The sequence below is a fragment of the Rissa tridactyla genome, chromosome Z, assembly GCF_028500815.1.
Source record: "Rissa tridactyla isolate bRisTri1 chromosome Z, bRisTri1.patW.cur.20221130, whole genome shotgun sequence".
NCBI classification, from domain to species: domain Eukaryota; kingdom Metazoa; phylum Chordata; class Aves; order Charadriiformes; family Laridae; genus Rissa; species Rissa tridactyla.
In genome coordinates, this window is record NC_071497.1 from 86,574,366 (window position 1) to 86,588,005 (window position 13,640).

At 45.8% G+C, this 13,640-nt stretch overlaps 1 protein-coding gene across 21 annotated transcripts in view; it reads right to left on the bottom strand.

The window, feature by feature from the left end:
• The window catches only part of LOC128902255 (transcription factor 4-like), a 237,109-nt gene that overhangs the window by 87,809 nt on the left and 135,660 nt on the right, over window positions 1-13,640 (bottom strand). For 15 of the 21 annotated variants that reach the window (XM_054184856.1, XM_054184858.1, XM_054184864.1 and 12 more), the window contains 3 exons: window positions 7,118-7,177; window positions 4,806-4,935; window positions 4,285-4,334 (listed from right to left, as the gene is read on the bottom strand). In XM_054184856.1, coding sequence (XP_054040831.1) covers window positions 4,285-4,334; window positions 4,806-4,935; window positions 7,118-7,177 — 240 coding nt within the window. The remainder of the gene's footprint in view (window positions 1-4,284; window positions 4,335-4,805; window positions 4,936-7,117; window positions 7,178-13,640) is intronic. The other 6 variants (XM_054184865.1, XM_054184860.1, XM_054184862.1 and 3 more) reach the window with 2 other exon arrangements.

The following is a 13,640-nucleotide window of genomic DNA, read 5'->3' on the forward strand; positions in this document are numbered from 1 at the left end:
CATAAACTGGGATCAAACAACTGCAACCATCTACTCTTCCTATGGTGCTAAGGGAGCAGGAGGCCTCCGTGCAATCATAAAGGAAAGAGTGTCCACGGAGAAGGAAAATGGAACATACTGTGCCATAACAGCTGCACTTGATAGCATGTTTACTAGATGACAATCCTACTGAAAGAAAAAACACTGATGATGGAGGAAATGCAAGAGTTGAGCAATTTATGAGATCCAGGCACGCTCCTGGAAAGCTGGGCCGCAAAGAAGAGCAACTTGAGATGCAGAAAGCCTGCAGACAGCCCTGGCTGGGCTCACGCACCCATCTGCATCCTCAGAGGCGGAAAGCCTGCCGTGGGCACGCAGGGGGCTCAAAGGCAACGTCACCACTTGAGCTCCTTCTCGGTAACCCCTCCAGCTGCTGAAGGATGCAATCCTGCCCCAAGAAAGCCAAAGATGCACTCGGACCACGGACCCAGCTGACTGGCATCCTAAGCTCTCCACGAAGGCTTAATTTCTGAGCTTTCTTTTTGTCCTCAATATATATTGCTTCATATTACAGGTCCTACCTGTTGGACATCTACACTTCCCCGCCGCAGTGCCACTGTGGTGGACTTGCTGAAGTCAAGATGACATAAGTTCCTGGCAAAACACCACTCAAACATGATCTCTACGACCTAAGCCCTTCCCTCTTTGCTCCCTTTTTCACCAAAGGCTTCCCATTCCAAACCCCATTCCTTCACAGCCGCTTCCAACCATACATACCAGCACCGCTTGCTCATTCCTGACTCTAACTGGTCAACGTAAGAAAGGCAGAAAATGTCGCATCACTTGGCAAACACTTTATGTAAAAGGCCAGACGTCATTAAACCGTCAGCAGCCAAAAGGGGTGAAGGCTTCAGGTTAAAGATTAAAAGAACAGCAAAGCCTTAGGATGAAGTTAAGGGTGAGGAGGTGATCGCACAGAGAAGCCACCGGGATTGCACGATGCACCAGCCTGGGGACGAAACGTCACCATGTCATAGCTCAGTATGAGGGTGGGTATTCCACAAGGAAAACAAGTTTTAACAGAAAAACCCCATTTTTCCCAATATAGTCATGCCCACGTCTCATCTTCAGCTGGCTCAGTCCAAAATACGCTGCCCCTCATTGCACCACTCCAGTGGGAGCAGAGCTCGACTGAAGGCAGAAAACTCCAGTATGGAATGGTCCCAGTAAAACCCGTTTCCCCAAAGAGATTATACATGGAGTCTGTAAGTCCAAGGAAGTACCTTAGGCTGCATCATACCACGGAGAGGAGCCCAGGACATGGTGAGGCCATGTGTGCCCAAGGAGCGGGTAGAGTTGGGGGGACCCGGCCCCCCACCCCGCTGCCCGCAAGGATGGATCTCACCTCTAGGTCACGACACCTGGAATTAGTGAATTCTCCTGAAACCTCAGATGGGAGAAGCTCCACAGAGGAGCTCCCCCTTCCCCACACCAAATTTAGTTCAAATCTTCATTATTTTTTAAACTCTGATTGTTTCCATACTTTAATTTACTTTGTTTTCCAAACTCTTAGCCATTTCTTATAATAAAGGGGAGCTGATACAACGTATTTATTACCATTTATCATTGCAATTTTTATAAGGCTACTTATGAATTAATCAACAATAACTGCTTTCACAAACACTGCTGCATTAATCTCCATATCCACTGCATAAATCACATCGAGAACAGGTTAATATACATATTTTAAGAGAAATACAGCAATATTTCCACCCTACCAACTAAGTATTTATAATGTAGTTAGTCAATTTATAAATGAACATACTTCATTCAGCATCATAAATCCTGGCAGTTCAGTGTGACACAACCTACGTATCACCCGAGCTCTTAGAAGAGATTTGCTCCGTTCAAGACACGCAGGTGCCTCTCCTAAAGCGGCATCATTTCAAATGGAATCTATGATCCGTGACACAGGAAGACAACAGCAGGCAAAGACCTATCTGTGTAGTCACTTTAAAAAGGCTGTATTTCCTTCAGAACCGTATTAGTCTTCTATTCCCGCTACCGGACTTGTCTTTTAATTTACTTATTCTTGGAAGAAAGGGCTATGGGTGATTAAAATATTCAGGAATACCTTTTTATATTTTATTTTCTAATAAGTTGTACAGTTCATTAAAATGATTTGACGCATTTAAAGCGCAGGTTCTACTTTGAGATAATTTGACTTGAAAATAAAAATACCATTAAAATAGTTGAGAGTATTGAGCTGTAGAAGTATTTCCATTCTGTACAACAACCGCATTCAGGAAAAACTAAAGGAAGCACACATTTGAGACTAATCTGCGACAAACATAAATTGCCTTTCATTCTTTCGGAGCAAGAAGCAAGCCCCAAAAAAACTTTTGCGGCAGTTCTAAATCCCTGCCTGCTGCCACTTCCAACCCAGCCGCTGCCCACGCAGACGGCGGGTACCGTTCTACCGAGGGGACCTGCTGTAACACGGAGGCAAAAATAGCCCCGCGAAGGCCCTGAGATGGTCACCTGCCCGCAGAGCAATAGTGTAAATCAGCAAAAAATGCGGGTTTGGGGTGGGTTATTTCCCACCCCACCCCACCCCCCCCCGGAAAAAAGAGAGTCCCCTAAAGAGAGTCCCAGCACAATCCCTGTGGACAAACTGGCTGCCGGCTGGTGCCAGGAGCATCCCGCGCCTCCGGCTGGACAGAACTGGGAGGGAGACGTCATGGGAAGCTGTCAGAAAAACTATTAAAAGCTAAAGTTTCATGGCAATTAAATCCACCTCTAACTTCAAGCATAACAGCACTCATAAAAACCTTTGGGGAGGATATTAGCTATTGCTGTAAAGGAGTCCAATAAAAACCAACACCAAAAAACACATAGTGAAATAAATTTAAAATACACCTGTGGGAATTTACTTTTAATTAAAAAAAAAATAATAGTATTATTACTTTGCTGGAAACTTGCATTGGAGAATTTCCCTATTTCAACAACTTAGAAAAAAGATTTATGTTTGTATTTGTTTAATATTATAAAGACGACAATAATCCGTGCGATTAAATCAGGATGTTCATGTGGTTTTCTCTTTCAGATTAAAATTTTATTATTTATAAAGTGACCGGCAACAAAACTACTGCTTAGCACAGTCACTACAATAACTGAAGCTTTAAAAGTATGCAAGTTTGCAAATTTACGTAGATTTATGGTAAAAACATAAAGCCCATCTGAGATTAACATGCCAATTTGTTACATCTCGCGCCAGATTGATTGCCGCTCAGCTCCTCCTAATAACCAGATTTAGAGATAAACCACATCGAGTTACCAGGTATGAAAGGGAAGCTCTCCCCTCTTCAGTGGTTTATTTTCTCTTTGCAGATATTGATATGAAAATATGTATTTCTGAAGTCAGGGCGGAGAAAAAATTAGAATAAAAATACTAGAATAAAATGTACTCTTTAGCCATACTATTCTTTATGCTGTATTTACTTTAGTGTCGCGTAATTTCTTTTAAAACCGCTGTTTTCTATATATTTTAATGGATTTAAAAGCTGTAATGCACCTTGGTACAGCTTTTTCAGGAAAAAAACACGAAGATTTTTACCAAATGATGAGACAACGAAAACCAAGAGAATAATTATTTGGATGCGGAAACAAAGGACTTCACCGAACCAAAGGGAAACACCAACTTGTGACTGCGGGACGCGAAGATTTGATGATAAACACTGAAAAACGTGTAGCTGGATGGCATCCGTAACCCTCCTCACAAAGAGGCGTCAGGGATGCTTTCAGAGCCGCGGGGGAGGCGCTGGGTGACGCCCGGCCCCCGGTGCCCGGGCACCAGCTGTGTCCCAGCGGTTGGCACCTGGGCTCAGCCCAGCTTCTGCCGCAGGTACCGCAGCGCAGAGACCTCCCGGCGAAACGAAGATGTTTGCCCCGTATCCCGGGCTGAGACCCGGGGATATCCCTCAGAAATCCTCTCTCTCCGAACACGCAAATCCATAAATCCCCATCAGCCCGACACAGAAGAGCGGCACGTGGAAGGGATGCTCGCCCCGCGCAGGTACCGCCGCCCGCTCTGCAGCATCCGCCGCCCAAAAGCCACATGAGCAACACACGCTCGTCCCCGGCGGGCAATTAATCACTAGAAGTGGGGACAAGGGACGAGGTTTTTTACCTCCCCTTACCTCGTCCTCAGCCCGCAGCGAGCCCGGGCGCGGGCTCCTCTCTATCTGCCTGCAACCGAACAAAGCCGCCGCGACCGCAAGCAAGGAGCAGACGAGCGGTACTTACTGAAGATGGCAAACCTGGAGGAACTTTTCGAACTTTCTTTGTTTGTACTTCTGAAAAAAGACAAAACGGTGTCTTCATAAGACAGGCTTTCCACCCCCACCCCCCCACCCCCCCATTTTTTTTTTCTTTTTCCCTGAGATTTTCTACATCGCCCTGCCCGCTGCCTCGCGCCAGCCTTCCAGCACTTTTGGGAACACCGAGCACATGCCACCGCTCTTAAACCCGACAGTAAAACGCCGGAAAATTGTTCATATTTTCATCTGGAGTGTTAGGGCCTTTCTTTTCGCGTGACACGGATTTGCTTTGAAAAAGCGGTATTTTAAGGCTCCTCGCCTGCTCAACAAAGAGGAGCGAGAGGAGCAATCAGCTACCGTTCAATAAACCCCTCCGAGAGTCCTGGCGGCGTACGCTCGGCCACTTATTGTATTTATTTCAAAGTATTGCTAAACAGGCCCAAACTGCAATTATTTGGTGCAATGGGGGGAAAAAAAAAAAAAAAGGTTGAAGACAAAGTCACTCACCCATAGAGGTGCTGTGGAGAGGCCTCCGGCGGGGGTTATTGCTAGAATACTGATAGTACTGGGAGCCAGGCTTAGTGGGGGAGAGCGCTCCTGGGTTGCCAATATCCATCTCACCTCCGAGGAGACTTTGCTAAAAGATTAAAAATATAGACGTGTGTGCGCGTGCATGTTAAACCCGACTTTCCTCATCATTAGCTGTTTCTCATTCCTAAAAATAACAACAGGGTAAAGAAACCTTCGCCAGCCGCCGAAACGAGAACCTGCCAAAATTTTAAAGGAGACATTACAAAAATTTCCAGTTGAGCATTTTTACTGGGAAAACACAAACTAATTAATTTAAAATACAATTACATTTAAAAGAGACGTATTGCCTGTTCATTCAAACGCAATCAGTGTTTTTAAAACTTTTGGAGCTCTGTCAATATATTTGAAGGGAATTTACTTTCTTCACCGCAAACTAGTTAAGTGCACGGATTTAACAACAATAAAACTTTTTTTAAAAAAATATTCCAAATTGCTGCCGTCGATAGAGCACTTGGTTCGGTGTGCATGAAACAGCTTCATTGTCTAGCCCCGTGCAAGGAAAAATTCATAGCTGTGAATCAAATATATCGGATCTCGCACTATAAAAATCCGTACAGCGGGCTGTACCTAATACGTGATTAAAACGTGAAAATAAAATTACACGTCATTAATATGTTGTGCAATGCCATCGGGGAAAAAAAAAAGCACCTCGGAAACCCAAAAACAATTAACGCTATTGTATAGCAGCAGCAGTAGCAGCAGCAAAGGACTTTCGATATATCCATTTTATGCCCGTACCATTAACTAACACGGTGCCTCCCAGTAAACCCAACATTTTCTCCGCTAGGAAAGGACTGTGCTTTCCGTGAAACAGCAGAAAACATGGTCTGACCCGTGCCGTAAGAAAAATTATCAATCTTTAAGAGACTATGACAGAAGAACAATTTCCTGAGTAATGTTCTATTTGCTATAAACTACGTTGAAACTTACCCATAATATATAAATCCCCTGATTATACTCTGCATTGAACACATTGTTCTTTTAATTATTCTGATATGCAATAAAACAGGTGTAGATACCACCATTTATATTAAGAACAAATTTACCATTTAATAAAGAAATTTTAAAATTAAGTACCAAAAATCTAACTTTATCGTTACTTGTAATCAACTTTTACTGACTGAACTAATTACTGTACTTGATAAAGTACAGAATGTGTTTTCCCTAATCTAAATTCTAATCACCATGTCACTCACAACAGACTTAGTAATGCTTCACTAACACACTATTCACATGCAAAATACTCTAAATAGGCCAATTATGACTCTGCCCCTGTTCCCTGGTTAACCCGCTGAGAACTGAAAAATTTCACAAGGCAGTCACCAACTAAAACAAAGGCTCCTTGTTTTAAATTAAGACAGTCTTTTTGATTCCTAAATAGCTCAACAAAGTGGCATGTCTTCTGCTGAAAGCAGTTGGTCAAATATGAGCCATGAGCTGGAAAATCAGAAATTAAAACATCCTTACTCCTTGACTATACCTTCTAAAAACATTTCAAGATAACTTTTGATTCTAGAAAACTATATTCCTCTTTTTTTTTTTTTTTTTTTTTTTTTGTTCCCGGCGAGGCTAAATGAGAATGGCGGAGGAGGGACGGACAAACGGGCTGGGATGGATTGGGGCCGAACCCCCTTCTTGGTGCTCAGCCCAGCATCTGCCTCTCCCCACCGCTCCGAGACGGAAAGAGCTAAAAATGCCAGTCAGAAAGCGCTTTTTGCTAATATCTTTACGTTCAGCTAATGTCTAATATACACCTGCAATGACTATGCTCCTTTTAATAAACAACACCTGCACCGGCAAAAATGGTTGCAAGCCTATTGCATAATGGCAGAGAAATAGATGGAAAAAACTCGCGGAAAAAAAGGGTTATCGATTCATCGCGAATACCCCGCTGCGAATAAAATGGATTTTTCTTTTGAAGGTCTTGGAACATTTCAGAATGAAACAGCGCTAACCACAGAAATTCTCTTCAGTCATATATTTTTCTCACGTATACGTTTTAACATAAAGACAGACCTGCTAAATCTGTGCCTGGTTTATCCATATGTCGGGTAGTCTGAAAGACTTAGAGCCATCAGCTGTATAAATTCCTATACCCAGCCTACTACATTTCATTTGACTTCAAAAAAAAAAAACCAACCAAACCCCACAAACGTATATAAGACAGCGTTTGCAAACTATTTTAGATTAAACAAGATTCACTTTAGGAGCAGAAAACATACACATACCCTATGTTGTTTTTGTTTTTTCATCCAAACATTTTTCTCTATAAAAAGATGCAGAGGTTTCTACAGAAAAAAAAAAAAAAAAATAAATCCCAAACTTGTCTTGTTACATCAGAAGGAAACACACGCGCCCGTCTCCAAGGCTTTTGTTCCGCTCGCCACCGAGCGCTTCTGGCCACCAGTTGCACGTTCTGACGCCCCTTCGTTCCCCCGGCCCCACCAGGTACCGCGGGGCTCTGGGAGGCGTTGGGCACCCCGTGCCCGAGGCTCTGTGCCCGGGGGGCCACTGGGTGCCCAGGCTTGGCACCCCTGGGCTCCCACCCCACGGCCGGGGCACCCGCCGACCCCAGCCTTGTCTGCAAAGTGCCCTCCTCGCTACTGCCATGCGGCTCCCATCAACAAATCCAACCCGAGTCCTATTTCACCAACAGCTTTTCCTCCAACAAAGATTAATTTTGGGGGGAAAAACTGAGCTCAAAGATTTTCACGCAACTGTCACAGACTCTTTTCTTCACTCTCTTCAAGGAAAAAAACCCCAAACAGATAACCCAAAGCGGAGAAAAGCCCCCTGCTTTGTCTGCTACGGGACAGAGGTGTTCTCCCGAGGTAAAAAAGAGGTGGGTTTGTGCGGTAAGGGGACCTCACCCAGCGCTCTGGGGAGGAAAACTGAGATAAAAATATATATGTAGTTATTCGGAGATGCTTGTAAAAGGAACAATGGGCATTTATTACTGTTCAGCCTACATGTCACACCGCTAATGGCCTGCAACAAAGAGAGAGATAAAACGTTTACAAACCACAACGCCATCGATTACACAGCTCGCACGCGCTCCAAATCGGATCTTAGGAACCCAGTGAATTATTAGGCATCAGAGTTAATATTTACCACTAAGAAATGATGAGCTTAAGAGCCAAGTGTTACGTTTGTCAAACCCCTCTCCAGCCGTGGGTGCGCCTGTCTGTGGTGTGCATCGGGCTCTTTGAGGTGCAGGCAGGGAGCAGGCAGGGCAGCAGGCAGGGAGCGGGCAGGGAGAGCAGGCAGACAGCAGGCAGGGCAGGAGGCAGGGTGCAGGCAGGTGCAGGCAGGGAGCGGGGAGGGCAGCAGGCAGGGCAGGAGGCAGGGAGCAGGCAGAGCAGGCAGAGAGCAGGCAGGGAGAGCAGGCAGGGAGAGCAGGCAGAGAGCAGGCAGAGAGCAGGCAGGGAGCAGGCAGGGAGCAGGCAGAGCAGGCAGGGAGCAGGCAGGGAGCAGGCAGGGAGAGCAGGCAGAGAGCAGGCAGAGAGCAGGCAGAGAGAGCAGGCAGAGAGCAGGAAGAGAGCAGGCAGAGCGCAGGCAGGGAGCAGGCAGGGAGAGCAGGCAGAGAGCAGGCAGGGAGCAGGCAGGGCAGGACGCAACGCACGTCTCTGAAGTCATCCCTATAAATCCCGCAGGCACGTTCTTGCACGGCAGCATATACTGTACTCACACAGCCATGCGCTGCATTTCACGACAAAGCTAATAATATATTGAATTTGCCAGTTGAACATTTAGAGTTTGAGCTAAAAACAATCCCAGAAGGAAGAAAAAAAAAAAAAAAGCAACGTAGCAGAACCCGTTTTCACACCGAGCCACGCGGCCGGATTTCTTAGCGATTGCAATGGTTTTGCTTTTCTCGTTGCTGCCCACAATCCTGTCTGCTTTCGAGCGATTTGCAAAAGAAGCCACCGACTAGTGAATCCTGCCTCCAAAATCTGAATAAGCAGACAAAGAATTAAAGCTGGGGAGGGAGAAAATACGCACGTGCGATGACAAAGTAATGTCCATATGGAATTGATATTACCCCTCCCGGAAAAAACAAATGTTGTTTCTATTGCAATCCCGGAGTTTTGCCTTTCAAATGAAAATCATGTGAATTTCACTTAGATATTTGTTTCAGACCTAATAGGTAGGAAATATATTTATAAAAAGATATTTTTTCCTTTTTATTACTGAAACAGGTGAGATTAGAGTATGACCAAGTGCTGCATTTTACTAATAGAACGTTAATTCAGATTAAAGGAAAACGGCCTTGAAGCCTGTAATCTGAAAGCCTCTGAAAACACTGATCGGGGAAAAAATACCTCAGAAAAGGCCTTTTTTTTATGCTGACAACCCGGATATTTTATTTTTTTGACATCTTCACGCTACGCCGCAATCCGGTATCCAACGCGACATCACGGGGATGTTGCAGGCAAAGAGAAAAAGGGGTTTAGATGAGCCCAGATTAAGCTCCTTTTCTGAACGATTGCCAAGCGTTTGTGGGTCGCGCTCGCGCCGCAGCGTTCCTGGGCGCACAGCTGCAGTCCCGCTCCCGACCTGCCTCATGTATAGTGACGGTGGGACATATGTTCCCTGCACCCGAAGCCGCCGCAAAGCATGGCGGGGGCACGACGGGAGGAGAAGCGCCGCGCGGCACCCCGGCTTCTCCCAGCCCTCTCCCAGCCGGGGCAGCGGCACGGCCGGCGTCCGCGTGCCTGCGGAGAGGGGACATCCACACCGCGGATGGGACATCCGCCCTCCGGACAGTACCTCCATCCTCTGGACAGCACATCCACCCTCCGGATGGGCTATCCATCCTTTGGATGGGACATCCACCCTCCGGATGGAAAGACGCAGCAGGGCTCTGGGCAACCCCCTCGGCATTCGCACACCCAGAGGCCGGTATGAACATGGGCACGTCTACATATTTTCTACAACTTCATCAGCTAGCTTGCCTGATAAGCAATGTAAAACAGATATAAAACAATGCAAAATGATACATTTATCATTTGAAAAGCAAGTCCTTCTTTGCACTAGATTTCCCATGTATGATGAGGATTCACACGCTTTCCCTAAAACCCAGAGTCCTGCTATTTTGCACCATGTTGCTGCATTTCTTAAATTAAAACGCTTTATACTTTTAAAGCTCAAAGCTCGTTTGCTGTCTTTATTTGTGTTTAGGCCTTCTTGGCTCGCTCCCTGCGAGCGCCACGTTGTTCCGTCTGCTCCGGCACCGATGTCTCCGTGGGCCGGCAAACTAGGCGAGGGAGGCGGTGGTCCCACAGCCCCCGACCTGCCCATCGCGGGGCTGAACTATGGGGGTTTTCCCGAAAAAAAAAGAGCAGAAAGGAAGGTGTGCCGCGACCGGGAGTTTGGGCTGCTGGCCCCCAGACGCTGGCTCGCAGCAAGGGCTCCGGCAGCAGCCACCGACCTTCTCCTGCCAAATTCCTGCCCTTCTCCTCCTGCTCTCGCACCATCCCCCTTTGACCCTGCAACATCCATCCCATCGCAAATTTGCAAACGAAGCAACTTGAATTTGTTGAAACTGCATCTAATTTCTGCTGAAACAGATGAATAGGAGGTAATTTTCTTTTAAAAAAAAAAAAAACAAAAAAACAACAACAAATTTCTAACCGCAACTGTCCTGTTTTCCTCTCCTTCAGTAAAATCGCAGGATACAGGATTATATCTCATCATCCAAATTTCAGCCGCTCTTACACGCTTTATCCTCAGTTTATGAATTTTCACTTAAGTCAAGTTAACTAAGTCATGCCGCGTACACATCTGAATCATTTCTTGGTTATTTCCTTCTGTGATTTCAATCCTCTGCTTTTAATCAAATTATGAAACTAAATTTCCACTTATCATGTGACTATCGGGGCATCTGTTCATAATCTGTCCAATTCCTACAAATACTCTTTTCTTTGGCTTTTGGAAATTTGGCAGCTCTCTGTAAAATCTTCTGTGTGTCATTTACGTCCAGTATTTCTCGCTAATGCCAAGTGTAAATTGCAACCCATTGACGGCAAACACGGGGAAACAATTTCCCTGGGTCTTGCCGAGTGTGTTTTCAAGCGAAGGTAGTGTTTTCCTTTTTTACTGAACCACCCAGAATTCTTACAAGTATTTGCAGAAAAATTGCGACTTTTGGAGAACAAAGGAACTTCTCTCCCAGAGATTTCATTTTTCACAGAGATTTTTTTTTTTTCCTCCCCAAGAACGCTCCCGTGTATGAAGCGAGGGAAATTTTAATATGTTTATTTTATTTTCTCCATCTGATGGCAAATAACCTTTTGTTTCAGTTCTTCTGCCTTCTAGGGCAGCCCCTTCAGATAGCTGCGCACAGCGCTCAGCAGCTTCCTTTTGACTTTGACCTTTCCCATTAAAAAATGCTTGCAGGTGTTATCAAATAATTTTTCATCTTCAACCAACCCTTGTGCATTAATGTCATGAGTATTAGTTCTCTAGGTCGGGGGGGGGGGGTATTTTTTTATTTTTTCACTCTCTCTTCCTCTGCATAATTTAAAATTGCTCTTCAAGTTTAAACCTTTCTGGAGTCATTTTTCCCCTGTCGTGCTTTTTGAGCGCCGCCTGTAATATCAGCAACTTCCAAAGTTCCTTTACTGCTTCCAAGGACGTCAAATTTGTTCCTCTGCTCATTTTCCTCACCTATTCCAGGTGAGCAGGAGCAAAAATCGTTTGTATTTCTTCCCTAATTTTCCCCCCTTTTACTCCTGGTGTTTGCTTGCTCCTTCCCATCCCTTCAGTCACCCTTAGGCATGATGACTCCGATTATTATACTGCTTGATTAACACTAAAGGTTAGTTACTTGTTTGCATTAACGATCCCCATCTTTCACATTTACAGTGAGCGATTTCACCAGCAATTGCAGGGGTTTTGCTTTTTTCTAGAGCTTTACTATAACGAAAATATTTCATTTCCTAGTGGATGGGAAAAATGGATAAAAAAGCGCCTCACCGAGTCCAAGACACAAAAATTTCCAAGAGAAGACGGGACTTTCTCCTCCACTAAGGAGTTTTGTAAAATACAGACTTTGCTCAATTTATGATTTTCTGCTGAACAGTTTACACTTGACTCCTTGGAGCCGGAAATTCCTCCTTTCCTACAGTTCCCGGGAAAATCCTGGTGCTGTCACCGCTGCAAAAATCAGCAAAATGTGCTGTCGTATATACTTATATTTGCTGTGTAATGCATACGTAGGGGTGCATACACACCCGAACGCGTGCACACATATAAAACTGGCTGTCCCACACAGCTCCCGGACTTTTCGGGACGCTAATTCCCTACCGACCCCCCAGCCCAGAGCCGCTCCCCAGCAAAGCACCATCCGGCTCCTTTGTGCTCGCTCGCAGGCAGCGCTAAGGACGTTCTCCCTGCTTTGTTATTAATCTTTCAGAATATAGCTTTCATTTACAGGCTGAAACCGAGCCAGATGATTATAGTGTTTAAAAACACATGCTTAAATACAGGTAATACTCCTATAAATATGTCCTGGTGAGGAACAAACACAAAAAGGGGAAAGTCCTCGTGGTGACTGGGGAAGGGGGGGGACGTGCCATGGCTCCCACCCTCCAAGGGCCCCAAAACCCCCAGAAAAACTAAGAAAGCCGCTGGTTTTCTCACTGCCCAGAAGGGCTGGCGTTTGGGGAGGGTGGCCGGGGAAGAGGAGGCCGAGCTGCGGGAGGGATTTCTGTCAAAGCCCAGTTTTAGGGTTGGAAAGTTCTCCCGCGCCCACAAAAAGAGTTGGCTTTGGGGGTTTTAGGGGTTTTTGCAATGCCCCGATATTGCGGTACGAGCTCCAACACTGGCGGTGGCTGAAGCTGCTCTGTGTGGCTCCCAGCCAGGACTATCCCCGCGCCAGGCAGCCACACTCCAGCCACTGCTCCAGGGATGCTCTGGGGATGCTCCGAGGATACCGGGATCCACCCCAACTTCAGCACCGACAGCCCCCTGAGATTGCTGTGCACCCCCCGATTTTAACAGCACCGTGTTGGAAAGGAACCACAGGGAACCAAGAAGGTGAACCCCATACAAGCCCAACACTGGGAAAATTCACCCCAGAATGATCTGCAGGCATGTCAAACATCGGGAAAATCCAGAGCCTTGGAGCTTGACAGCGCTCCCACGTCTTTGCGTGCCGTAACGCGGTGCGGTGATATTTAAAAGACTTTGCAATCAAGAAAATGAAGCAAGCTTAGAGCAACTGTAGTTATTCAGCTTGTACGAAAACATGGAGCCAGTCTGGCTTAACGTGAATATTATCGGAAGCACATGGGGAGCGTCATTTTCCAGGACAGAAGATTTGGTACGGAATTAAACCAGCCCTCAGTTTAGCCCAGGATAAATCCTCTGAAGTCAGCGGGGGCCTCCTGGGTGTTAACGAGGGAAGAATTTGGCCCATGGACAGCAGCTGGATTTTCGGGGATTGCTGCATATAGCGAGGCACTCATTGTCTGCGGGATTTTTACAGCGCTGCTGAAAACAGGCTCGCCACATCATCAGAGAGTTCAGCTGATCTACAACATCTTTCCCATTTATCACAAAATCCCTCTCTCCCTCCCTCCCTCCCTATTCCACTCAAAAATGCAAGCTAAATACATACGCTCAGATGCTTCAGGTATGAAAAAGTGCACAATATCAGAATATTAATGTATGGTAAAAAAACGGGCACCATCAAAACTTACATAAGGTCGAATAATAATCAGATAAACCCCGTATTTGTCGGTGTGT